The sequence below is a fragment of the Pseudophryne corroboree genome, chromosome 7 (assembly GCF_028390025.1).
Source record: "Pseudophryne corroboree isolate aPseCor3 chromosome 7, aPseCor3.hap2, whole genome shotgun sequence".
NCBI classification, from domain to species: domain Eukaryota; kingdom Metazoa; phylum Chordata; class Amphibia; order Anura; family Myobatrachidae; genus Pseudophryne; species Pseudophryne corroboree.
In genome coordinates, this window is record NC_086450.1 from 252,156,518 (window position 1) to 252,184,485 (window position 27,968).

At 47.7% G+C, this 27,968-nt stretch overlaps 1 protein-coding gene across 4 annotated transcripts in view; it reads right to left on the bottom strand.

Moving 5' to 3' along the window:
- The window catches only part of TNRC18 (trinucleotide repeat containing 18), a 1,076,633-nt gene that overhangs the window by 578,990 nt on the left and 469,675 nt on the right, over positions 1-27,968 (bottom strand). For 3 of the 4 annotated variants that reach the window (XM_063934091.1, XM_063934092.1, XM_063934090.1), the window contains exons 12-14: positions 23,281-23,417; positions 22,566-22,688; positions 6,822-6,990 (exon numbers count right to left, since the gene is read on the bottom strand). In XM_063934091.1, the coding sequence (XP_063790161.1) occupies positions 6,822-6,990; positions 22,566-22,688; positions 23,281-23,417 (429 nt within the window). The remainder of the gene's footprint in view (positions 1-6,821; positions 6,991-22,565; positions 22,689-23,280; positions 23,418-27,968) is intronic. The other variant, XM_063934093.1, reaches the window with a different exon arrangement.

The following is a 27,968-nucleotide window of genomic DNA, read 5'->3' on the forward strand; positions in this document are numbered from 1 at the left end:
CTGTAGCCTCCTTCTACATCCTCACCAGATGCTGATTCTGCCATGTTAAAGTGCCTTGCCCGGTATTCAGTGTTTGCAAGTGTCCACCACCACCGTTTAAAACCAAATCCTCCAAAATATACAGGAATGATCTCCTGGTCCGACAATCATAGGTAAGGGTGCCTTGCTTGCGTCACCTGCATGGTGCACTACATACAATTCTCCTCCAGCCGGCACTCCACAATCACCTCCGCTATGCTGCGCCCTGTGCCTGTCCCGTCTAATGCATTTAGAGGGGGAGATCGGGGTAGTAAACTATTAAGATGCGAAAGTAAGTGGATTATGAGGTTGGAGACACTGGTCCCAAAGGGGTTAAATGATAAAATGATTTTAAGCTGTTTTCAATGACCATATGTGTTCTACTGATTTAGATTGTATCACTGTCCATTATATAATTCATAGCTGTGATATTGTATTGTCTGTCATTCGATGTCTGCTAGTGTTTTTAAGATTTTATCACATATATGGTGTTTCTGGGTGTTTCAGTGAGGGTGAAACACTGACACACCTGCTGTATAATGAAGCTATTAGTGTAATTGGGAAAGGTGTTCCCAGAAGTGAAGGGGAGTGAGTTACCTGGTGTAATGGCTATATAACTGTGGTTCATTTGTTGTATGTGTATCCTGAAGACAAAGTAAAACTTTGAAACGTTATTTCAGCGCAGGGAGTGCGGCCAGACAGTGGAGTATATATATATATATATATATATATATATATATATATATATATATATATATAGAGCGCATTATATATATATATATATATATATATATATATCATAAATCAATCACTTTTGCTATTCTAATTCAAACAGTTTAATCTACAGGCAAAAATATCATATTGAGGTAGTTAAATATAATTTTTAATGATAGAACTAGGGCTCCCACACTGGCATAAAAAAAGCCCATCTGTTTATTTTACATTCCAGTGCAACAGATCTATATAATTATATCTGTTAATTCTGGGGAACAAAATAATTTAAAGATGATGATTTTTACAGTCAAAAACCCATTTTCTCTGACGTCCTAGTGGATGCTGGGAACTCCGTAAGGACCATGGGGAATAGCGGCTCCGCAGGAGACTGGGCACAAAAAGTAAAAGCTTTAGACTAGCTGGTGTGCACTGGCTCCTCCCCCTATGACCCTCCTCCAAGCCTCAGTTAGATTTTTGTGCCCGAACGAGAAGGGTGCAAGCTAGGTGGCTCTCCTGAGCTGCTTAGAAGTAAAAGTTTAAATAGGTTTTTTATTTTCAGTGAGTCCTGCTGGCAACAGGCTCACTGCATCGTGGGACTAAGGGGAGAAGAAGCGAACTCACCTGACTGCAGAGTGGATTGGGCTTCTTGGCTACTGGACATTAGCTCCAGAGGGACGATCACAGGTTCAGCCTGGATGGGTCCCGGAGCCGCGCCGCCGGCCCCCTTACAGAGCCAGAAGAGCGAAGAGGCCCGGAGAAAGCGGCGGCAGAAGACGTTCCTGTCTTCAAATAAGGTAGCGCACAGCACTGCAGCTGTGCGCCATTGCTCTCAGCACACTTCACACTCCGGTCACTGAGGGTGCAGGGCGCTGGGGGGGAGCGCCCTGAGACGCAATAAAAACGATATAAAAACCTTATATGGCTAAAAAAAATGCATCACATATAGCTCCTGTGCTATATGGATGCATTTATCCCCTGCCAGTTTCCTGAAAAAAAGCGGGAGAAAAGGCCGCCGTGAAGGGGGCGGAGCCTTTCTCCTCAGCACACAAGCGCCATTTTCTTTCACAGCTCCGCTGGAAGGACGGCTCCCTGACTCTCCCCTGCAGTCCTGCACTACAGAAACAGGGTAAAACAGAGAGGGGGGCACTATTGGCAGCTAATATATAAATACAGCAGCTATAACAGGGAGTAACACTTATATAAGGTTATCCCTGTATATATATAGCGCTCTGGTGTGTGCTGGCAAACTCTCCCTCTGTCTCCCCAAAGGGCTAGTGGGGTCCTGTCCTCTATCAGAGAATTCCCTGTGTGTGTGCTGGGTGTCGGTACGATTGTGTCGACATGTATGAGGAGGAAAATGATGTGGAAGCAGAGCAATTGCCTGTGTTAGTGATGTCACCCCCTAGGGAGTCGACACCTGACTGGATGGTAGTAATTAAAGAATTACGTGACAATGTCAGCACTTTGCAAAAAACTGTTGACGACATGAGACAGCCGACAAATCAATTAGTGCCTGTTCAGGCGTCTCAGACACCGTCAGGGGCGCTAAAACGCCCGTTACCTCAGATGGTCGACACAGACCCTGACACGGATACTGAATCCAGTGTCGACGGTGACGAGACAAACGTAATGTCCAGTAGGGCCACACGTTACATGATCACGGCAATCAAGGAGGCATTGAACATTTCTGACACTACAAGTACAACAAAAAAGGGTATTATGTGGGGTGTGAAAAAACTACCAGTGGTTTTTCCTGAGTCAGATGAATTAAATGAGGTGTGTGATAAAGCGTGGGTTTCCCCCGATAAAAAACTGCTGATTTCTAATAAATTATTGGCACTATACCCTTTCCCGCCAGAGGTTAGGGCACGTTGGGAAACACCCCCTAGGGTAGATAAGGCGCTCACACGCTTATCAAAACAAGTGGCGTTACCGTCTCCTGATACGGCCGCTCTTAAGGAACCAGCTGATAGAAGGCTGGAAAATATCTTAAAAGGTATATACACACATACCGGTGTTATACTGCGACCAGCGATCGCCTCAGCCTGGATGTGCAGCGCTGGAGTGGCTTGGTCGGATTCCCTGACTGAAAATATTGATACCCTGGATAGGGACAGTATATTATTAACTATAGAGCATTTAAAGGATGCATTACTATATATGCGAGATGCACAGAGGGATATTTGCACCCTGGCATCTAGAGTAAGTGCGATGTCCATTTCTGCCAGAAGAACGTTATGGACGCGACAGTGGTCAGGTGATGCGGATTCCAAACGACATATGGAAGTATTGCCGTATAAAGGGGAGGAGTTATTTGGGGTCGGTCTATCGGACCTGGTGGCCACAGCAACGGCTGGAAAATCCACCTTTTTACCCCAGGTCACCTCTCAGCAGAAAAAGACACCGTCTTTTCAAACCCAGTCCTTTCGTCCCTATGAGGGCAAGAGGGAAAAAGGCCGCTCGTTCCTGCCCCGGGGCAGAGGAAGGGGAAAAAGACTGCACCATGCAGCCTCTTCCCAGGAGCAGAAGCCCTCCCCCGCTTCTGCCAAGTCCTCAGCATGACGCTGGGGCTCTGCAAGCAGACTCGGGCACGGTGGGGGGCCGTCTCAAGAATTTCAGCGCGCAGTGGGCTCACTCGCAAGTGGACCCCTGGATCCTGCAGGTAGTATCACAGGGGTACAAATTGGAATTCGAGACGTCTCCCCCTCGCCGGTTCCTGAAGTCTGCTCTACCAACGTCTCCCTCCGACAGGGAGGCAGTATTGGAAGCTATTCACAAGCTGTATTCCCAGCAGGTGATAATCAAGGTACCCCTTCTACAACAGGGAAAGGGGTATTATTCCACGCTGTTTGTGGTACCGAAGCCGGACGGCTCGGTGAGACCAATTTTAAATCTAAAATCTTTGAACACTTACATAAAAAGGTTCAAATTCAAGATGGAGTCACTCAGGGCAGTGATAGCGAACCTGGAAGAAGGGGACTATATGGTATCTCTAGACATCAAGGATGCTTATCTCCATGTCCCAATCTACCCTTCTCACCAAGGGTACCTCAGGTTTGTGATACAAAACTGTCATTATCAGTTTCAGACGCTGCCGTTTGGATTGTCCACGGCACCACGGGTCTTTACCAAGGTAATGGCCGAAATGATGATTCTTCTTCGAAGAAAAGGCGTATTAATTATCCTTTACTTGGACGATCTCCTGATAAGGGCAAGGTCCAGGGAACAGTTAGAGGTCGGAGTAGCACTATCTCAGGTAGTGCTACGTCAGCACGGGTGGATTCTAAATATCCCAAAATCACAGCTGATTCCAACAACACGTCTACTGTTCCTAGGGATGATTCTGGACACAGTCCAGAAAAAGGGGTTTCTCCCAGAGGAGAAGGCCAGGGAGTTATCCGAGCTAGTCAGGAACCTCCTAAAACCAGGACAAGTGTCAGTGCATCAGTGCACGAGAGTCCTGGGAAAAATTGTGGCTTCTTACGAAGCGATTCCATTCGGAAGATTCCATGCAAGAACTTTTCAGTGGGATCTGCTGGACAAATGGTCCGGATCGCATCTTCAGATGCATCAGCAGATAACCCTATCTCCAAGGACAAGGGTATCTCTCCTGTGGTGGTTACAGAAGGCTCATCTTCTAGAGGGCCGCAGATTCGGCATTCAGGATTGGATGCTGGTAACCACGGAGGCCAGCCTGAGAGGCTGGGGAGCAGTCACACAGGGAAGAAATTTCCAGGGCTTGTGGTCAAGCATGGAAACGTCTCTTCACATAAATATCCTAGAGCTAAGGGCCATTTACAATGCCCTAAGTCAAGCAAGGCCTCTGCTTCAGGGTCAACCGGTATTGATCCAGTCGGACAACATCACGGCTGTCGCCCACGTAAACAGACAGGGCGGCACAAGAAGCAGGAGGGCAATGGCAGAAGCTGCAAGGATTCTCCGCTGGGCGGAAAATCATGTGATAGCACTGTCAGCAGTGTTCATTCCGGGAGTGGACAACTGGGAAGCAGACTTCCTCAGCAGACACGACCTCCACCCGGGGGAGTGGGGACTTCATCCAGAAGTCTTCCAAGTGATTGTAAACCGTTGGGAAAAACCAAAGGTGGACATGATGGCGTCCCGTCTCAACAAGAAACTGGACAGATATTGCGCCAGGTCAAGGGACCCTCAGGCAATAGCGGTGGACGCTCTGGTAACTCCGTGGGTGTTCCAGTCGGTATATGTGTTCCCTCCTCTTCCTCTCATACCAAAAGTACTGAGAATCATAAGAAGGAGAGGAGTAAGAACGATACTCGTGGCTCCGGATTGGCCAAGAAGAACTTGGTACCCGGAGCTGCAAGAGATGCTCACGGAGGACCCGTGGCCTCTACCTCTAAGGAAGGACCTGCTCCAGCAGGGACCTTGTCTGTTCCAAGACTTACCGCGGCTGCGTTTGACGGCATGGCGGTTGAACGCCGGATCCTGAAGGAAAAAGGCATTCCAGATGAAGTCATCCCTACCCTGATCAAGGCCAGGAAGGATGTAACTGCAAAACATTATCATCGCATTTGGCGAAAATATGTTGCGTGGTGTGAGGCCAAGAAGGCCCCTACGGAGGAATTTCAACTGGGTCGTTTCCTACATTTCCTGCAAGCAGGATTGTCTATGGGCCTAAAATTAGGATCCATTAAGGTTCAAATTTCGGCCCTGTCGATCTTCTTCCAGAAAGAACTGGCTTCAGTGCCTGAAGTTCAGACGTTTGTCAAAGGGGTACTGCATATACAGCCTCCTTTTGTGCCTCCAGTGGCACCTTGGGATCTCAATGTAGTTTTAGGGTTCCTAAAATCACATTGGTTTGAACCACTTGCCACAGTGGATTTGAAATATCTCACATGGAAAGTGGTAATGCTGTTGGCCCTGGCTTCAGCCAGGCGCGTATCAGAATTGGCGGCTTTATCCTTTAAAAGCCCTTACCTGATATTTCATTCGGATAGGGCGGAATTGAGGACTCATCCTCAATTTCTCCCTAAGGTGGTTTCAGCGTTTCACATGAATCAACCTATTGTGGTACCTGTGGCTACTAGGGACTTGGAGGACTCCAAGTTGCTGGACGTAGTCAGGGCCCTGAAAATATATGTTTCCAGGACGGCTGGAGTCAGAAAATCTGACTCGCTGTTTATACTGTATGCACCCAACAAGCTGGGTGCTCCTGCTTCTAAGCAGACGATTGCTCGTTGGATTTGTAGTACAATTCAACTTGCACATTCTGTGGCAGGCCTGCCACAGCCAAAATCTGTAAAAGCCCATTCCACAAGGAAGGTGGGCTCATCTTGGGCGGCTGCCCGAGGGGTCTCGGCTTTACAACTTTGCCGAGCAGCTACTTGGTCAGGGGCAAACACGTTTGCTAAATTCTACAAATTTGATACCCTGGCTGAGGAGGACCTGGAGTTCTCTCATTCGGTGCTGCAGAGTCATCCGCACTCTCCCGCCCGTTTGGGAGCTTTGGTATAATCCCCATGGTCCTTACGGAGTTCCCAGCATCCACTAGGACGTCAGAGAAAATGAGAATTTACTTACCGATAATTCTATTTCTCATAGTCCGTAGTGGATGCTGGGCGCCCATCCCAAGTGCTGATTGTCTGCAATACTTGTATATAGTTATTGTTACAAACAAATCGGTTTGTTTATTGTTGGAAGCCATCTTTTCAGAGGCTCCTACGGTTATCATACTGTTAACTGGGTTCAGATCACGAGTTGTACGGTGTGATTGGTGTGGCTGGTATGAGTCTTACCCGGGATTCAAGATCCTTCCTTATTATGTACGCTCGTCCGGGCACAGTATCTTAACTGAGGCTTGGAGGAGGGTCATAGGGGGAGGAGCCAGTGCACACCAGCTAGTCTAAAGCTTTTACTTTTTGTGCCCAGTCTCCTGCGGAGCCGCTATTCCCCATGGTCCTTACGGAGTTCCCAGCATCCACTACGGACTATGAGAAATAGAATTATCGGTAAGTAAATTCTTATTATCCTCTATGCATATGGATGTCAAAGTAAAATCTCATAAATACAGTACAAATATGGTATGGTAGTTTATTATATGAAGCTTCACTAACCTCATACATGTAACCTTCTGCTCTGCTTTGTTCCTCCCAACTGTTTATTCTGCTTTTCAAATTTCCACCTCCATTTTCCACCTCACCAACTTCCGAAATGTTCAGCAATGTCCTTCGTAAACAATCACCTGTTTTAGATCTTTCAGAGAGTAAAACACAATTGCTGAGCCTGTAAAGAAATCGAAAATGGAAAAGAAAAATGAATGACTGTAGGTTTGATATCACCATTCATTTCCATAATATTGATTAACTGAAGGTAAGCTATCAGATCAAACAACCTCTTCAATTTTCAAAATAAACAAAACTGCCCTAGAGATCAACCACTAAATACTTTTAAGACTCAGAATGAAATAAATAGGATTTTAATACCTACCGGTAAATCCTTTTCTCCTAGTCTGTAGAGGATGCTGGGGACTCCAAAAGGACCATGGGGTATAGACGGGATCCGCAGGAGACATGGGTACACTAAAAAGACTTTTACTGGGTGTGAACTGGATCCTCCCTCTATGCCCCTCCCCCAGACCTCAGTTATAGGAACTGTACCCAGGAGAGACAGACATTTTGAGGAAAGGATTTTTGTTAAACTAAGGGCGAGAAACATACCAGCCCACACCACAAACATACCGTACAACTGGAGCAGCAGGAACCAGATAACAGTGTGAACTAACAACAGCAACTAGCTGAATACAACTGATACACAAACCTCGTGTAACCGAAAAGAACCAGTATCAATACAACTGCAAGGAACAGTCCACACTGGGATGGGCGCCCAGCATCCTCTACGGACTAGGAGAAAAGGATTTACGGGTAGGTATTAAAATCCTATTTTCTCTTACGTCCTAGAGGATGCTGGGGACTCCAAAAGGACCATGGGGTCTATATCAAAGCTTCAGACCGGACGGGAGAGTGCGGACGACTCTGCAGCACCGATTGAGCAAACATAAGGTCCTCATCAGCCAGGGTATCAAACTTGTAAAACTTAGCAAAAGTGTTTGAACCCGACCATGTAGCTGCTCGGCAAAGTTGAAGTGCCGAGACACCTCGGGCAGCCGCCCAAGATGAGCCCACCTTCCTGGTAGAATGGGCCTTTACTGACTTCGGCAACGGTAGCCCAGCCGAAGAATGAGCGTGCTGAATCGTATTACAAATCCAGCGTGCAATAGTCTGCTTAGAAGCAGGATTTCCAATCTTGTTGGAAGCATACAGGACAAACAGAGCCTCTGTTTTTCTAGTAAGAGCCGTTCTGGCGACATAAATTTTCAAAGCTCTTACAACATCAAGAGATTTTGGGACTGCCACAGCATCCGTAGCCACAGGTACCACAATAGGTTGACTTATGTGAAACGAAGAAACCACCTTCGGCAGAAATTGTTGACGAGTCCTCAATTCCGCTCTATCCACATGGTCTCTTGTGAGACAAAGCCGCCAATTCGGACACTCGTCTGGCAGACGCCAAAGCCAAAAGCATGACCACTTTCCAAGTGAGAAACTTTAACTCAACCTTACGCAAAGGTTCAAACCAGTGAGACATAAGAAACTGCAACACCACTTCAAGATCCCACGGTGCCACGGGTGGCACAAATGGAGGATGGATATGCAGCACTCCCTGTATGAAAGTCTGAACCTCAGGAAGGACGGCCAATTCTTTTTGAAAGAAAATAGATAAAGCCGAAATCTGCACTTTGATGGAACCCAATTTCAGGCCTGCATCCACGCCTGCCTGCAAAAAATGGAGGAAACGACCAAAGTGAAACTCCTCCGCAGGAGCTGCTTTGGTTTCACACCACGAGACATACCTTCTCCAAATACGGTGATAATGTTTTGCCGTGACCTCCTTCCTAGCCTTAAGGAGAGTGGGGATGACCTCCCCGGGAATACCCTTCCGGGTTAGGATCAGGCGTTCAACTTCCACGCCGTCAAACGCAGCCGCGGTAAGTCCAGGAACAAGCAGGGCCCCTGCAGTAACAGGTCCTCTCTTAGAGGAAGTGGCCAGGGATCTTCCACTAGTAATTCCTGAAGATCCGGATACCAGGCCCTCCAAGGCCAATCTGGAGCGACGAGTAAAGCCTGAACCCTTGTTCGTCTTATGATCCTCAACACCTTTGGAATGAGAGGAAGCGGAGGGAACACATACACCGACTGAAACACCCACGGAGTTACCAGGGCATCCACCGCACAGGCTTGGGGGTCCCTCGACCTGGAACAATACTTCGGAAGCTTCTTGTTGAGGCGAGACGCCATCATGTCTATCAGAGGAATTCCCCAACGCCTTGTCACTTCTGCAAATTCCTCTTGATGAAGAGCCCACTCTCCTGGATGGAGATCGTGTATGCTGAGGAAGTCTGCTTACCAGCTGTCCACGCCCGGAAGGAAGACTACTGACAGAGCGCTCACGTGCTGTTCCGCCCAGCGGATAATTTTTTTGGCTTCCGCCATTGCCGCCCTGGTCCTTGTTCCGCCTTGGCGGTTTACGTACGCCACCGCTGTTATGTTGTCCGACTGCATCAGGACAGGGAAACCCTGAAGAAGGTTCTTCGCTTGCAGGAGACCGTTGTAACTCTTAACTCAAGAACATTTATGTGGAGACAAGATTCCTGGCTTGACCATTTTCCCTGGAAACTTCTTCCTAGCGTGACTGCGCCCCAGCCTCGGAGACTTGCATCTGTGGTAAGCAGGACCCAGTCCTGGATTCCGAATCGGCGTCCTTCTAGAAGGTGAGAGCCTTGCAGCCACCACAGGAGAGAAATCCTGGCCCTGGATGATAGACTTTTTTTCCGGTGCATGTGCAGGTGAGACCCGGACCATTTGTTCAGCAAATCCCACTGAAACACCCGAGCATGAAACCTGCCAAACGGAATGGCTTCGTAAGCCGCAACCATCTTCCCTAGCACTCGAGTGCATTGATGAATCGACACTCTTGCCGGTCTCAGAAGCTCCTTGCCATGGTCTGTATTTCCAGAGCTTTGTCCTCCGGAAGAAACACTCTCTGTAGCTCCGTGTCTAGGATCATGCCCAGGAAGGGCAGCCGAGTTGTCGGGATCAACTGAGACTTTGGCAAATTTAGAATCCAACCGTGATGTCGCAGCACCGACAGGGAGAGATCCACATTTCTTAGCAACTGTTCTCTTGCTATCAGGAGATCGTCCAAGTACGGTATAATTGTGACCCCTTGCTTGCGAAGGAGTATCATAATTTCTGCCATAACCTTGGTGAAAACCCTCGGGCCGTGGAAAGTCCAAACGGCAACGTCTGAAATTGGTAATGACAATCCTGTACCGCAAATCTCAGGAAGGCCTGCTGAGGAGGATATATCGGGACGTGTAAGTAGGCATCCTTTATGTCGACTGACGCCATAAAATCCCCCCCTTCTAAGCTGGAGATCACAGCTCGAAGAGATTCCATCTTGAACTTGAAAGTTTTCAAGTATGGATTGAGGGATTTTAGGATCAGAATCAATCTGACCGAGCCGTCCGGCTTCGGCACAACAAAGAGGCTCGAATAGAACCCTTCCCCCCGTTGGGATGGGGGTACCGGCACAACGACCCTCTGTTGACACAGCTTTTGTATCGCAACATTTACTACTACTCTTTCTGGAAGAGAAACTGGAAGGGCCGACTTGAAAAAGCGGCGGGGGGGCATCTCCTGAAACTCCAGTTTGGGACACTATGTCTAAAACCCAAGGATCCAGGGCCGATTGAAACCAGACCTGACTGAAGAATCGGAGATGGCCTCCCAGCGGCACGGACTCCCACAGGGGAGCCCCAGCGTCATGCGGTGGACTTGGTAGAGGCGGGGGAGGACTTTTGGTCCTGGGCGCCTGACACTGCAGGCGACCTCTTTCCCCTTCCTCTACCCTTTGAAGCGAGGAAGGACGAACCCCTTCCTCTTTTGTATTTATTATGCCGAAAGGACTGCATCTGCTGATGGGGCACCTTTTTCTGTTGTGTGGGAACATAAGGAAGAAAAGATGACTTACCCGCAGTAGCGGTAGACAACAGGTCAGCAAGGCCGTCACCAAACAAGACACTACCTTTAAAGGGGAGAGCTTCCATATTTTTCTTGGAGTCGGCATTAGCATTCCATTGATGAGTCCACAGCGCCCTCCTGGCCGAGACCGCCATGGCATTAGCTCTTGATCCCAAGAGGCCAACATCCCTCGCCGCATCCTTTAGGTAATCTGCAGCGTCCTTGATATAACTAAGAGTCAAAAGAATGTTATCCTTATCAAGGGTATCCATATCAAAAGCCAAATTATCAGCCCACTTAACAATAGCACTACTCACCCAAACCGATGCCACAGCAGGTCTGAGCAATGCACCAGTATTAACGAAAATGGCCTTCAATGTCGTCTCCAGCTTGCGATCCGCCAGATCCTTGAGAGCAGCCATGTCAGGAGACGGAAGCGCCACCTTCTTGGACAATCGGGATAGAGCCTTGTCGACATTGGGAGACGACTCCCATTTCTCCCTGTTATCAGAGGGGAAAGGATATACCATAAAAATTCTCTTGGGAATCTGCCACCTCTTGTCCGGCAACTCCCAAGCCTTTTCACAAAGAGTGTTCATTTCATGAGAGGGGGGAAACTTCACCTCAGGCTTTTTCCCTGTAAATAAGCAAACCCTTGTGTCTGGAACAGCAGGTTCCTCAGAGATATGTAAAACATCTTTAATAGCCACAATCATGTACTGAATACTCCTAACTACCCTTGGGTGTAAAGTAGCCTCATTGAAATCGACATCGGAATCAGAGTCTGTGTCAGTATCTGTATCTACCATCCGGGTAAATGAACGTTTCTGTGACCCTGAGGGGGTCTGTATCGGAGACAAAGTGTCCTCCATGGATTTCCTCCATGTTTGTGTCTGAGAATCAGATATATCCAGCCTCTTAGACAATAAAGCCACATTTGCATTCAGTGTACTCAACATATTCACCCAATCAGCAGTCGGCTGTGCCGACAGAGTCCTTCCCAAATCCTTTTCTGCGCCCCCAGTAACTTCCTCCGGATGCATCAGACATGTCGACACGTAGTACCGACACACCCACACTCACGTCGACCAAAACAAGGGGACAGACCCACAGGGAAGCGTGCAGAGAGAAACACAGAGGGAGTATGCCAGCTCACATCCCAGCGCCCATATACTACAAAGCAATAATATATGAGGTTAGCGCTGCCATATAACAATAAAAAGCACCAAATAAATAAAATAAAAAGCACCCGTTTTGCTCCCTTGTTACTTGGAAGGAGCTTGGAGGTCTGGGCCAGCGTCTCTGCAGCAGCTGTGGAGAGAGAAAATGGCGCTGGTGAGCTGTGCGGCTAAGCCCTGCCCCTTCCCGGCGCGCTGTAGTACCGCTCAAATTTGAAATTTTTATACTGGCGGGGGTATTCTATACGGTGCCTGGGCACCGAATATGCCTTCTGCCAGGTAAACTGACCCTCAGTAACTGCTGCTCAGGGCGCTCCCCCCCAGCGCCCTGCCCCCTGTAAGTGCCGTTGGTGATGTGTGTGGGAGATTGGAGCGCAGCGCGACTGCTGCGCTGTACCGTTACTGAAGTCTTCTGCCGTCTGATGTCTTCTGTTCTTCTAATACTCACCCGGCTTCTTTCTTCTGGCTTCTGTGAGGGGGGTGACGGCGCGGCTCCGGGAACAAGCAGCTAGGCGAACCAAGCGATCAAACTCTCTGGCGCTAATGGTGTCCAGTAGCCTAAGAAGCAGAACCCTTAACTAAGAAGAAGTAGGTCTGACTTCTCTCCCCTCAGTCCCACGATGCAGGGAGCCTGTAGCCAGCAGGTCTCCCTGAAAATAAAAAACCTAACATAAGTCTTTTCCAGAGAAACTCAGGAGAGCTCCCCTAGTGTGTGTCCAGTCACTCCTGGGCACAGAGTCTAAATGAGGTCTGGGGGAGGGGCATAGAGGGAGGAGCCATTTCAAACCCAGTAAAAGTCTTTTTAGTGTGCCCATGTCTCCTGCGGATCCCGTCTATACCCCATGGTCATTTTGGAGTCCCCAGCATCCTCTAGGACGTAAGAGAAAACTTGTTTTTTCTTAGTGTAGACCTACCAAAAATGGGAGATAAGGTTTTATTTATTAATGAATGGATTTCTTTTATATTATGTATAGGCTAAAACGAAATGTTTTTCTCTCTATTCCTTCACATTAGAGGGACTGCATTATAGCATGCCTAACATACTAAACAGCATAGATGCATACTGCTATCTTTCCTAATCTACCCACTTTAGTAGCGCTTACAAAGAGTAAGAAGCATCAGGGTGTCTGTAGGTAATGTAGAGACTGTGCTGTGCCTGGTTAATGTTTCTACATGTGGCCAATCTCCAGGGAAAACTGCGAGAGTTATTTTGGAACACCTAATAAAAACTGTGTTATTTTCAATAAATAATTAAAACTCAACCTCGACATGGGTGCACTTTAAGTCTTATTTCAGTATTGTAACAAGTACCTCTTTCCCCTATGGGAATGGGGTTTGGTTTTGGTGTGGTGTGTAAATATGGCCTGTAAATGTACTAGTTCACAATCACAATTAAACATAATTATATTTCATAATCAATGAAGCAGGTGATGTGTGAAAAATCATTTCTGTTAATTGATGAGTGATGAGCAATAAGTAATAAGCAAAGAGTAAAGATGGACAAGTGAAGAAGGATTAAATGATATGAGACAAATAATAAGTCATGTGGAATGACATTTGGGGTAATGGTTAGCAATATTGCCTCACAGCAGTCTTAGGTCTTTGGTTGGGTATACACATCAGATGATCTATTGGTCGATTTGTCGTTTTCAGGCGAATTGCACGTCCATATCGTCTGATGTGTATGCACAATGGAACATTCACGTGCGTTGTTTATCGCATCTTCTCATCTTCTGTGCTGCACGTCAGAAGGAAGATGTTGTGAACGATGTGGCGCACATCGTTCTTTGTGTACCTGTGGCCAAATGCCAGTTCAGAGCCAGCTTCCCCACTTTCCGCCACATGGCTAGTGGCGGCAGTAGCACTAAAGGGGTTAAACCATGTGCTGCGTCACCATATTTAAAGAGACAATACTAATAATAATTTTTTAATTCTTATGTATATATTGATATCGTCTTGACTCTTCTTTAAGGGTATGCTAATAAAAGTTATGCTTTAACAATTATTCTGAATATGACATGAATATAAAAGCATGCCCCAGATAGACTAACAATCTGCTTGCTCTTTGCAAATCTCTTTGAATCTTAAAGATGGTTGCACAGTGTATACAGGAGCAAAGATAAATCTTATGCAATCCAACTGCACAGTGTGTACACTCTATATCGTTTGTTCTGGGTTGAAGGGAAATCGGAGCGCACATCACGTCATTTTCCTGACATTCTGATGTGTACCCAGCCTTAGGTTCGATTCCCGCCACAGCCCTAACTGTGTGGAGTTTTCATATTCTTCCCATGCTTGAGCTGGTTTCCTCCCAAAAACCAAAAAAAATACTGGTAGGTTAACTGGCTACTCATGAAAAATGATCCCTACTGAGTTTGCACATGGCAGGGAATAAATATTGTAAACTCCACTGGAGTAGGGACTGCTGTGAATGGACAATTATTCTCTGTCAAGTGGTGTGAAACAGGAGTGTATTATATAAATAACTGATAATAAATGAGTACTATCGTGTTACATGTGGTAAGTGGTATTTTTTCAAAACATCATCACACATGGATGAAACTGACAAGGTGGAAATATCATAATTGACCATAACAGTGTATTGGACACATAAATCTCTGGGAATCATGTGTCATCATAACAATTATTATTCTATACAAAACTTGGGAGTATGGGTGATTTGATCTCTCACTGTTTGGAGAAATTATTGATGAACTACTGTGAACTAGTCAGAACAAAACTAAAATTCTACAAATAAGACTGATAGTCAGTGGCGCAGAGAGGGGGATGGGTACTAATTACCCAGGCTTCTTGTAGGGGCTGCACCATCCCCTATCAACTGTCATCCGGCAGCAGCCTCTCCCCAGCCCAGCACATGAAACTGTGTGCTTGGCTGTGGTGGGTCCAGGAAGGCTGTGCCCGCTGTCAGCAGTCTCCTCTGCATGCAGGTAGGGGTAAGATCGCACTGATCGTGCACCCCCCATTCCAGATCTGTCCCCAGTTGCACGATGCTTCCCTGTGCCGGTTGTCACAGTTTTGTGGTGCATTAAAAGTAGCTTGCAAGCTTATTTTTTAAAAGGGGGCAGATTAGGCCACGCCCTCACCATTACAGGGATCCGGGCTAGCTGCATTGTTTAGCATATACCATATTTTTCTCTTCCAACACCCACCTAAATCTATGTAATTAGAGCATTTCTCTGTCTTCAGTACAATTAATTGGAAATCCATTTTATAGTCCACATTCAATAACCCGCAGTTAATTGCTGCAGGCTAATTGCTCTGCCAGGGATATTCAATTATCGCCTGCTGCACCCTGCAGTTAACACAGATTTCTATTCAAGCCTGAGGAGGCTCGAACAGAAATCTGCGTTAAATTCCCTGATCGCGGATGTTGCGAAATTGTTAACCTATAGCTCCAAGAACTTTTTAATAAATTTGCAAAAATCTCAAAGAAACTTTTTTCACACTATCATTATGTCATTGTGTGTAGAATTTTGATGGCAAAAAATAGGATTTTGGTACCTACCGGTAAATCCTTTTCTCGTAGTCTGTAGAGGAAGCTGGGGTACACATTAGTACCATGGGGTATAGATGGGTCCACCAGGAGCCATTGGCACTTTAAGAGTTTGAAAGTGTGGGATGGCTCCTCCCTCTATGCCCCTCCTACCAGACTCAGTCTAGAAACTGTGCCCGAGGAGACGACATACTTCGAGAGAAGCACTTAACACAGATAGTGGTGAGATTCACACCAGCTCACACATACAAGGCAAGTCAAGACATCTAGCTTGAACTACTCAAAAACAGCTGAAATATTACTTACCAAGTAACAAAGCAGTACTCAACTAAAACGAAGTTGTACTGAACCAAATAACAATAGCAGGAAAACGAAGCGCTGGGCGTGCGCCCAGCATCCTCTACGGACTACGAGAAAAGGATTTACCGGTAGGTACCAAAATCCTATTTTCTCTTACGTCCTAGAGGATGCTGGGGTCCACATTAGTACCATGGGGATGTAGCAAAGCTCCCAGAACGGTAGGGAGAGCGTGGAGGCTCCTGCAGAACTGATTGACTGAACTTCAGATCATCAGAGGCCAAAAAATCGAACTTGTAAAACTTTGCAAACGTGTTCGACCCAGACCAAGTTGCAGCTCGGCAAAGTTGCACTGCCGAGACACCCCGGGCAGCCGCCCAGGAAGACCCCACCTTACGAGTAGGGTGGGCCTTAACAGATTTTGGACACGGCAGTCCTGCCGTAGAATAAGCGTGCTGGATAGTGAACCTAATCCAGCGAGAAATCGTCTGCTTAGAAGCAGGACACCCAATTTTCTTGGGATCATATAGGACAAACAGAGAGTCCGACTTTCTGTGACGATAAGTTCTCTTCACATAAATCTTCAGAGCCCTCACGACATCCAAGGACTTTGAAGTAATTGAGGCGTCAGTAGCCACTGGCACCACAATAGGTTGGTTGATATGAAATGCCGACACAACCTTTGGAAGAAACTGCTGACGAGTCCGGAGCTCAGGTCTATCTTCGAGGAAGATCAAGTAAGGGCTTTGACAGGATAAAGCCCCCAGCTCGGAGACACGTATAGCAGAAGCTAAGGCCAACAAAGTGACAGCCTTCCATGTAAGAAATTTGAGCTCCACCTCCTGTAGAGGCTCAAACCAATCCGACTGGAGGAACTGCAACACCACGTAAAGGTCCCATGGCGCCGCAGGCGGTACAATGGGAGGTTGGATATGCAGAACTCCCTTCAAAAAGGCCTGAACCTCAGGGAGGGCAGCCAATTGCTACTGAAAATAAAACGGATAGGGCTGAAATCTGGACCTTCACAGATCCCGACCTCAGACCCATATCCACTACTGCTTGCAGGAAGAGGAGGAAACGTCCCAGTTGAAATTCCACCACAGGAAAATTCTTGGACTCACACCAAGAAACATATTTCTTCCAAATACGATGGTAATGTTTTGACGTTACCCCTTTCCTAGCCTGTATGAGGGTAGGAATAACTTTTTTCGGAATACCTTTCCGAGCAAGAATCAGGCACTCAACTTCCATGCCGTCAAACGTAGCCGCGGTAAGTCTTGACAGGCGAACGGCCCCTGCTGCAGCAGGTCCTCCCGAAGAGGAAGAGGCCTCGGCTCTTCTTGCAGTAGATTCAGAAGGTCTGCGTACCAAGCCCTTCTTGGACAATCTGGGGCAATGAGGATCGCTTGAACCCTTGATCTCCTTATGAGCTTTAGGATCCTTGGGATGAGTGGGAGTGGTGGAAACACGTACACTAACTGGAACACCCATGGAGACACCAGGGAGTCCACTGCCACTGCCTGTGGGTCCCTCGACCTGGAACAATAACGCCGAAGCTTCTTGTTCAGACGAGAGGCCATCATGTCTATTTTGGGCAATCTCCAAAGATCTGTTATTTCCTTGAAAACCTCCGGATGGAGTACCCACTCACCTGGATGGAGATCGTGTCTGCTGAGGAAGTCTGCTTCCCAGTTGTCTACTCCCGGAATGAAGATGGCTGACAGCGCCAACGCGTGTTTTTCTGTCCAGAGAAGTATTTTTGTCACATCTGACATTGCCGCTCTGCTCTTCGTTCCGCCCTGTCAGTTTATGTAAGCCACTGTTGTTACTTTGTCAGACTGCACTTGGATGGCCCGATTTCTCAGAAGAGGGGCCACCAGAAGAAGACCGTTGTAGACGGCTCTTAGTTCTAGGATGTTGAAGGGCAGGCCGGCTTCCAGGCTTGACCACCGTCCTTAAAAGGTTACTCCTTGAGTGACTGCTCCCCAGCCCCGGAGGCTCGCATCCGTTGTTAGCAGGACCCAGTCCTGAATCCTGAACCTGCGGCCTTCTAGGAGGTGAGGCAAATGGAGCCACCAGAGGAGAGAAATCCTTGCCCTTGGCGACAGACGAATTCTCTGATGCTTGTGGAGGTGAGATCCCGACCACTTGTCCAGGAGATCCATTTGGAAGGGCCGAGCATAGAACCTCCCGTACTGGAGAGCATCGTAAGAGGCCACCATCTTTCCCAGAAGGCGAATGCATTGATGAACCGACACCCGGGGTGGCTTCAAGACATCCCAGACCATGGATTGGATCACCAACGCCTTGTCTCGCGGAAGATACACCCGCTGCACTTCCGTATCCAGGATCATTCCCAGAAATGACAATCTCTGGGTAGGTTCCAAATGTGACTTTGGAAAATTCAGAATCCACCCATGACTCTGGAGCAGTCGTGTTGTGAGAACAATGGATTGCAGCAGCTTCTCCTTGGACGATGCCTTTATCAGGAGATCGTCCAGATAAGGAATGATGTTCACACCCTGCTTGTGGAGTAGCATCATCATTTCCGCCATCACCTTGGTAAACACCCTCGGTGCTGTGGAGAGGCCGAATGGCAGGGCCTGGAACTGAAAATGACAGTCCAGCAATGCAAAGCAGAGATAAGCCTGATGCAGCAGCCAAATCGGAATGTGAAGGTATGCATCCTTGATATCCAGTGATACCAGGAATTCCCCTTCTTCCAGACCTGATATCACCGCCCTGAGAGACTGCATCTTGAACTTGAACTCCTTTAGAAAGGGGTTCAACGATTTTAGGTTCAGAATGGGCCTGACCGAACCATCCGGTTTCGGTACCACGAAAAGGTTCGAATAGTAACCCTTTGTCAGCATGTGAGGTGGTACCGGCACAATGACCTGTGCCTCCACCAGCTTTTGGACAGCATCTTGAAGCACTGTGCTGTCCTCCAACAGAGTTGGTAAGCCTGACTTGAAAAAACGATGAGGAGGGAGACTTTGAAATTCCAGCGTGTATCCCTGAGACACAATATCTACTACCCAGGGATGCAGGCCGGACGGTACCCAGACATGACAGAACTGTCTGAGTCTCGCTCCCACAGGCCCCACCTCTGGGCCGTCCCATCCACCGCCATGCGGAGGACTCTGGGGCACCTGAAGCAGGCTTTTGTTTCTGGGAACCTGCAGCGGCAGGTTTCTTGGGCTTAACCTTACCTGCTCTAAAGAAGGTATTGGAGAGCTGGCCTTTCTGGGCTTGTTAGGCTGAAAGGACTGCTGCGCAGCTGAGGAGAAGGATTTCTTTGGAGCAGGTGCTGCTGAGAGAAGAAACGGGAGACTTACCCGCTGTAGCGGTGGATATCCACACGTCTAGAGCTACCCCAAAGAGAGCCTGACCTGTATATGGTAGCGACTCCACACTTCTTCTGGATTCCGCGTCGGCCGACCACTGGCACAGCCACAGTCCCCGACGAGCTGAAACAGACATGGAAGAAATTCCCGCAGCTATGGAACCCAGGTCCTTCATGGATTCTACCATAAAACCAGCAGAATCATGAATGTTGCGTAAATACAATGCAACGTCATCCCTATCCATCGTATCCAAATCCTTAATTAAGGCAGCCGACAACTTCACTATTGCCTTCCATGCACTAGCAATAGTGGGACGTAATATGGCCCCCGAAGTAGTGTACATTGATTTAAGTGTATTATCAATTTTCCTATCTGCCGGCTCTTTTAAGGCGGTAGATCCCGCACAGGTAAAACCACCTTCTTTGAGAGTCTGGACACCGATGCGTCAACAATCGGCGGGTTTTCCCATTTTTTCCTATCCTCCTCAGGGAAAGGTAAAGCCACCAGAATCCTCTTAGGGATCTGAAACTTCTTTTCAGGGGTTACCCCCTGTTTTTTCAAATATAGCATTCAGCTCTTTTGATGCAGGGAAGGTTAGCTAGGCTTTCTTATTTTCAGTGAAAAAAGCCTCCTCAACCTGCTCAGGTGTGGTATCATTAACATTTAACACATCCCTGATAGCCTCTATCAACAACTGCACCCCCCTTGCAAGAGATGCGGCCCCCCGCAACACATCCCCATCACCATCTGTAGTGTCAGAATCGGTATCCGTGTTGTCTTGTGTTACCTGCACAAGTGCACGTTTGTGGGGGTATATAGCGGGGTGTCCCTAGGTACCAGACAAGTGCCATACAGCCATAGAGGTCTGCAATACCTGGGTTGCAGATTAATTACGGCAACCCTGCCAGAAATCTGAGAAATCCAAGTCTTGATAGAGGAAAACCACTCTGGTTCCCTTGCTAGAATCTGTGCTAAACCAGTGCTAACCTGATTACATGGAATGGGATCATCCTGGGAGGATAAATCCTCTGCAGCATATGACACTGTGCCCCTGGACATTGCTACAGGTGACCACCAAACACTCCACACACACACACACACACACACACACACACACACACACACACACACACACACACACACACAGGTGGGGGTAGACATAGTTTCCCTCCCAAGAATGGCAAGAGAGAGACAGAGATTGGAGCCAACCCACACCAGCGCTTTTAGAAAGGAGAAACCCCTTATCAGCGCTGACTTGTGCTCCTTAACAGGACACACAGTCATATAACAGCCTCACCTTCCTTCTACAACCCCTTGGTACCGTATACAGTAAGCTGGAGTTGCTGTGGAGAGACCAGTATCTTTCTTTCAGCTTTGCATGCAGGAAAATGGCGCTGGAACGCTGCAGGGTCCGCTCTGAGGAGAAGCTCTGCCCCCTTAATGTCGCTTTCTTCCCGCTCTTCAGAAGTTTAAACTGGCCTGAGGAGTTTTGCTGGCTGAGATCCTGGCCCAGGGTGCCCCTCACAGCGCCGCACTATGTGCCTCTGGTACCATCCAGGAGCACAGTTAATACCGCGCTCCTTCTCCATTGCCGCCATCTTCATACCGCCCCCCCGCTTGCTAGGGGGTTGGTGATTAACTCACCACTCACTTCAGCTCTGTAAGGGGGTGCCGGCAGGCTGCTGGGGTGAGCGATCCCCTGTGGCGGGGAACGATCTATCCCCTCTGGAGCTCAGTGTCCAGTCAGCGGAGTCAGTGGCTCAGACCCCACAGGGCAGACACTGCTCTCCCCCTTAGTCCCACGCTGCAGGCAGGCTGTTGCCAACAGCCTCCTGTAAAAAATAAACTCTAAATTAAAACTTTTCCAGGAAAGCTCAGGAGAGCTCCCCTAGCTGTGACCGGCTCCTCCGGGCACATTTTCTAAACGGAGTCTGGTAGGAGGGGCATAGAGGGAGGAGCCAGCCCACACTCTCAAATTCTTAAAGTGCCAATGGCTCCTGGTGGACCCATCTATAGCCCATGGTACTAATGTGGACCCAAGCATCCTCTAGGACGTAAGAGAAAATAATTTATTCTATTTTGGGATAAGGCAGTAACATTACAAAATGTGGAAAAAGTAAGTGCTGTGAATACTTTCCGGATGCACTGTATGCCGGATTCTATGGGTTAACTCATGTTAGCAGGCAATTTACTGCTCGAGAAAAAGAGGCTGTAATTAATTAGCCCTGGGTGTTAAAGCCTGAGGCTACCATCCTTGTCTCGGTGTGGTAAATAACCAAATCTAATTGAATCCGGCCCTATATAGTGAAGTTATCAGCACTGACTACTTCCATTAAATGGCGAATATATTCTCTTTAATTTATATCACTTATAATTGTGACTTCTTGACTGTCCCATATAAGACACCCATTATGACACATCATTCATCACTCATAACTTGTTACTCTTATACATTTATCAACACTCATCGCTCGTCACACATCACCTCTCATGCTCACTCTTCAGATACATCTTTGATTCTGACAAATAATGATGTGACCAATTGTACACAGCACCAGTGAGAAAGAGTAGTCAATCAAACAACCGGGTGGTCTTCTGTATGCCGGCGGTCGGGCTCCCGGCGCTCAGTATACCGGCGCCGGGAGCCCGACAGCCGGCATACCGACACTTATTTTCCCTCGTGGGGGTCCACGACCCCCATAGAGGGAGAATAAAATAGTGTGGCGCGCTTAGCGCGCCACCGTGCCCGTAGCGTGGCGAGCGCAGCGAGCCCGCAAGGGGCTCATTTGCGCTCGCCACACTGTCGGTATGCCGGCGGTCGGGCTCCCGGCGCCGGTATGCTGGTCGCCGGGAGCCCGACCGCCGGACAGCCGTAGTGAACCCCAAACAACCATACATGTTCTATTGTGCAGTACGGATGGTGTAATCATTAGAATTACTGCCTCCCAGCACTGAGGTTATTCATTCAATTCCCACCATGGGCCTAACTGTGTGGAGATTGTATATTCTCCCCTTGCTTGCATGGGTTTCCTCCAGGTACTCCGGTTTCCTCCCACAATCCAAAAACATACTAGTAGGTTAATTGGCACTCAATAAAAAAAAAATCGTAGTGTGTGCGTATACATGTGTTTGGGCAGACTAGACTGGCAACTGGTTCTTATATGTCGTCAAAATTCTATGATTCTATCACTCGTCGTTCATCACACATAACCTCTCATAATCATTCTTCACAGATACATCTTTGATTCTGACAAATAATGATGTGCCCAATTGTACACTGCACTAGTGAGACAAGGTAGTCAATCAAAAACCATACATGTTCTATATGCAGTGTTAAGTGCCCTATTTGTAGCACCAGATAAAGTGCTGCCCTGCTCTTAGCACAAGCCATTATGTATAAAACGATGGCAGGCTGTTGTGTTCTACTGAACTGTAGCCTTACTTTTGGGTGTTGTGTTTTGCCCTCTCTTGTGTATGACGCAGAGGATTAATTCCATACTTCCTTTTCTTTGGCCTTCCAGGGCCCCGCCTTGTTAAGTTCTTAAGGATTTCACCAGGCTTCTCCCTGTAAAGAACTTACTGTTATACAAGTTAGGTATAGACTAAGAAAGCCCAATCAGAATAGTAAGGTAATTTCATTGAAACATACCTTCTCTTTATGTGAGCTGGAAAATAATACATATAAACCCTTACCTTTCTAGTATGATTAAATACGTATTACTGCTTCTCATGTGCAACTGGCTAATAAGTATAATTGAAACCAGTGGCGGCACCGGGGTCGGTGACAGCCAGTGCAAAAAGGGGCGTGGCCCCACGTGATGGGGGCATGGCCTTGTGGCACGTCACCATTTACAACAAAACTGGGGTATAGCCTCAAGGTTAAGGGTGTGGCATCACAGGAAGGATTCCTGGAGATACTGGGCTGCCCCCGGAGACTCTACTTGCACTGCCGACTGATCGTCAGTGAAAGGAGAACCAGGTGCTGCATTATAACGTCACAGTGCAGCACCCGGCTCCTAGTCACTGAGGAGGAGCCAACATTTTGGTATCTCTCCCTGAACGGTTGACATCCAGCTGCGGTCCACACCCCACTAGTGACGCCTCTGACTGAAACATTCATTTTTAGTTTATTACTCCATGAAAAATGCATTACTTACTCAGAGTCCCTCCTCCTCTGTAGCTTTGCCAGTTCCATTTGCTTTTCTCTGTACTGCCTCTGTAACTCAGCCAGCCTTACCCTACAGTCAAGTTCCACTGAATCCGTGTCATCAATGGCAGATGTGATCGAATAATGCTGCACAAAAAATAGTGTTGCACACGTTAACATCACAAAGCAGATTGTTAGCTTAAGAAAATGGTAAATTCTAAATAACACAATTTAATAAGATGATGATTTACCTATCTATATGTGCTTTTGTGTACAGTGATAGCTCAGGCAAAACATATTAAGAAATGAGAACACCTACAAAGGGAAACTCAGAAATGTACTTAAGAACTGCTATTGGCAGATTGAATAAAATAGGATTTTAAATACCTACCGGTAAATCCTTTTCTAGTAGTCCATAAGGGATATTGTGGACAGATTAGTACGATGCGGTATAGACAGGTCCAAAGGAGCCAGTGCACTTTAAATTTGTTCAACTGTGTGTGCTGGTTCCTCCCCTCTCTGCCTCCTCATACAGGTTAGTTATAGGTAAAACAGTGCCCGAAGGAGAATTATATACTCGAGAGAAGGAACATAACAAAAATGGTGGTGAGAATTATACACCAGCACACCAAAACAAAACAAAACCAAGCAAGCAACGTCTGGCAAGAGTAACAGCAACAGCTGAACAGGTAACACCGAACAGAGAAAACTGCAGAAAGTAACTGCACAGAGGCGGGCGCCCAATATCCCTTATGGACTACGAGAAAAGGATTTACCGGTAGGTATTTAAAATCCAATTTTCTCTAGCATCCATAAGGGATATTGTGGACAGAATTAGTACAATGGGGATGTCCCAAAGCTTTCAGAATGGGCAGCAACGTGCGGAGACTGATGCAGCACCGCCTGCCCAAACTGGGTATTTTCTTTGGCCAGGGTATCAAATTTGTAGAATTTCACAAACGTGTTCTTCCCCGACCAGGTAGCAGCTCGGCATAGTTGCAAGGTCGAGACTCCACGGGCAGCCGCCCAGAAAGACCCCACTGATCTTGTAGAGTGGGCCTTCAGAGACTTAGGAACAGGTAAGGCTGCCGACACATAGGCCTGTTGGATAGTAAGCCTAATCCAACAAGCAATGGACTACTTCGAAGCAGGACAACCCTTCTTTTGCGCATCACAGAGCACGAATAAGGAATTAGTCTTCCTGACCCGAGCTGTGCGTTTGACGTAGATCTTCAAAGCGCGCACCACATCCAAAGACTCCGGAGGAGCCGAAGCGTCAGAACAAAACAGAACCACAATAGGTTGATTCAGATGGAAAGCGGAGACAACCTACGGCAAGAACTGCTGTCTTGTCCTGAGCTACGCTCTGTCCTCGTAAAGACCAAGTAAGGACTTTTACACGATAAGGCCCCCAATTCTGAGACGCGTAAAGCAGAAGCCAGGGCCAACAACATCACTGTCTTCCATGTGAGATACTTGTCTTCTACTGTCATCAGAGGCTCAAACCAGGAGGACTGTAGAAATTGCAACACTACATCCAAAGCCAGAGGGTGCCGTAGGTGGCAAAAAGGGAGGTTGTATGTGGAGCACCCCTTGTAAGAAGGTCTGAACTTTTTGGCAACACAGCCAATTTCGTCTGAAAGAGAATTAAAAGAGCTGAAATCTGCACCTTAACGGAACCCAGACGTAAGCCTTTATCCACACCAGCCTGCAGGAAACGTCCCAAGTGAAGCTCTGCAGGCGGATACGTGCGTTCCTTGCACCAAAAGACGTATCTCTTCCAGATATGATGATAATGTTTTGAAGTCACAGGTTTTCTGGCTTGCACCATAGTGGCAATGACATTTTTGGAAAGTCCTTTGTGAACTAGGATATTCCGCTCAACTTCCATGCCGTCAAATGAAGCCTTGATGAAGATTCCTTCTTAGTGGCAGAGGCCAAGGGTCTTTTATGGACATATCCAGAAGAGTTGCGTACCACTCCCTCCGGGGCCAATCCGGCGCAATCAGGATTGCTTGGATTCTGTGATGTCTCATCCGTTGGAGCACCCTTGGGATCAACAGGATCGTAGGTAATAGGTAGACGAGGCGGTAAGGCCAAGGTGACATCAGTGCATCCACTGCACTCGCCTGAGGGTCAGTAGCAATGAAGCTTCTTGTTGAGGCGAGATGCCATCATGTCGATCTGCGGGTATCCCCATCTGTCGACAATCTGTTGAAACACCTGTGGATGTAATCCCCACTCCCCCGGGTGGAGGTTGTGGCGACTCAGGAAGTTCGCTTCCCAGTTGTCCACTCCTGGAATGAAATCTGCGGACAGTGCTCTTGCATTTCTTTCCGCTCAGAGAAGTATTTTTGACACTTCTTGCATGCAGGCCTTGCTTTTTGTCTCTCCTTGTCGATTGATGTACGCCACTGCCGTGGCGTTGTCCGACTGAACCTGGATCGCCCGATGCGTGAGCAGAGAGGAGGCCTGAAGAACAGCATTGTGTATCACCCGTAGTTCCAGAATGTTGATCGGGAGTAGGGCCTCTTGGGCAGACCACCTGCCCTGGAACTGCTCCCCCTGGGTGACAGCTCCCCATCATCGTAGACTCGGATCTGTCATGAGGAGGGTCCAATCCTGAATGCCGAAACGTCGACCTTCCAGCAGGCTGAAAGACTGCAACCACCACGGGAGCGAAATCCTGGACTGGGGTGACAGATGAATCATTCGGTGCATCTGGAGATGTGAACTGGACCACTTGTTCAGGATGTCCAATTGGAAAGGTCTGGCATGGAACCTGCCGAACTGTATCGCCTCGTACGAGAACACCATTTTTCCCAACAACTTTTTGCAAAGATGAATGGAAACTCGAGCAGGACGGAGAACCATGCGAACCATCTCTTGAAGTGTTCTTACCTTGTCTTCTGGGAGAAACACTCTTTGAGCTACAGTATCCAGTATCATACCCAGAATCAGGAGCCGTTGAGACGGTTCCAGTTGAGACTTCTGTAGATTGAGGATCCACCCATGGTGAGACAAAAGTTGGATAGTGCAATCTATATGAAGCAATAGAAGCTCATTGGAACTTGCTTTTATGAGATCGTCCAGGTAAGGGACAATGTTGACCCCCTGGACTCTGAGCTGGAACATAATTTCTGCCATCACATTCGTGAACACCATCGGAGCTGTAGACGGGCCGAAGGGCAACGCCTCAAACTCGTAGTGATCGTTCAGTAGGGTGAATCGTAGATAGGCCTGATGAGGAGGTCAAATAGGGATATGCAGGTAGGCGTCCTTGATATACAGGGACACAAGGAATTCCTCTTGTTCCAGGCCCATGATCACCACTCTCAAAGATTCCATCTTGAATTTGAAAATCTTCAGGTAAGGATTCAAGGACTTCAAATTCAAAATGGGTCTCACAGACCCGTCTGGTTTTGGCACTACAAACAGGCTGGAGTAGTAACCTTGTCCTTGTTGCAGCAGGGGTACTGGAACAATGAACTGGGACTGGACCAACTTGTCGATGGCCAGTAGTAGCGTAACACACATAATTTCCAAAGCTGGCAAGCCTGATTTGAAGAATCGTTGGGGAGGAGCACCATCGAACTCCAGCTTGTATCCCTGAGAGACAAGGTCCCTTACCCTGGCATCTTAGCAGGATGCTGTAGTGATGTAATCGAGCTCCCACTGTGAGATCCCCTCGGGGTGGGTGGGCACCGTCATGCTGAAGTCTTAGCGGAAGCTGGACTGATGCTCTGGTCCTGAGAGCCGGCAACGGCTGGTTTCTTAGTCTTACCTCTGGAGCCTCTAGCTGCATTGGAGGCACCCCGGGCCCTAGATCAAAATCTGGAGGACCGAAAGGACTGAGTAGACGGTCCCGGGTAGGTACGTCTAGCAGGCGGAGCCCCTGAAGGGAAAAATGTGGATTTCCCAGCAGTAGCTTTGAAGATCCATGCGTCCAATTCACCTCCGAAGAGCCATTCACCTGTGAAGGGAAGAGATTCCACATTACATTTGGAATCAGCGTCTGCAATCCACTGACGCAACCATATGGCTCTGCATGCAGACACAGCCATAGCAGTGGTCCTAGCATTAATATTGCCAATCTCTTTAAGGGAGTCACAGAGGAATTTTGCCGCGTCCTGAATGTGTTTTAGGAAAGTTACAGTAGTAACCAAGGTCATATCCCCTGAAAGGCCTTCCTGAATCTGAGTAGCCCATGTATAAATGGCATGCGTCATCCAGCAACCACCAATGACTGGCCTTTGAGCTACACCTGCAGCAGTGTACAGATTTTAGAGTGTTCTCTATTTTTCTATCCCCCGAGTCCTTTACCGTAAAAGAGCCCGGGGCAGGGAGCACCGCCTTTTCAGAAAGGCAAGAGACTGAGACGTCTACTGCTGGAGATTCTTACCAGGATTTCCTGACTTCAGGGGCAAATGGGAAGGTATTTAAAAACCTTTTGGACACCTGATAATTTTTATCTGGATTTTTCCAGGCTAATTTAAATAAATCATCCAATTCTTTAGAATCAGGGAAGGTGACAGACAGTGTGTCTTGTGGGAGGAAAAATGACTGCTGATTAGTAGCATCGTCCAGGGGGAGCTTTAACATATTCCGTATAGCCAATATAAGGGGTTCAATACCCTGTGTAGTGGTGGAGTCCTTGCTTATGGGGTCCACGTCATCCCCATCATCCTGTGTATCATC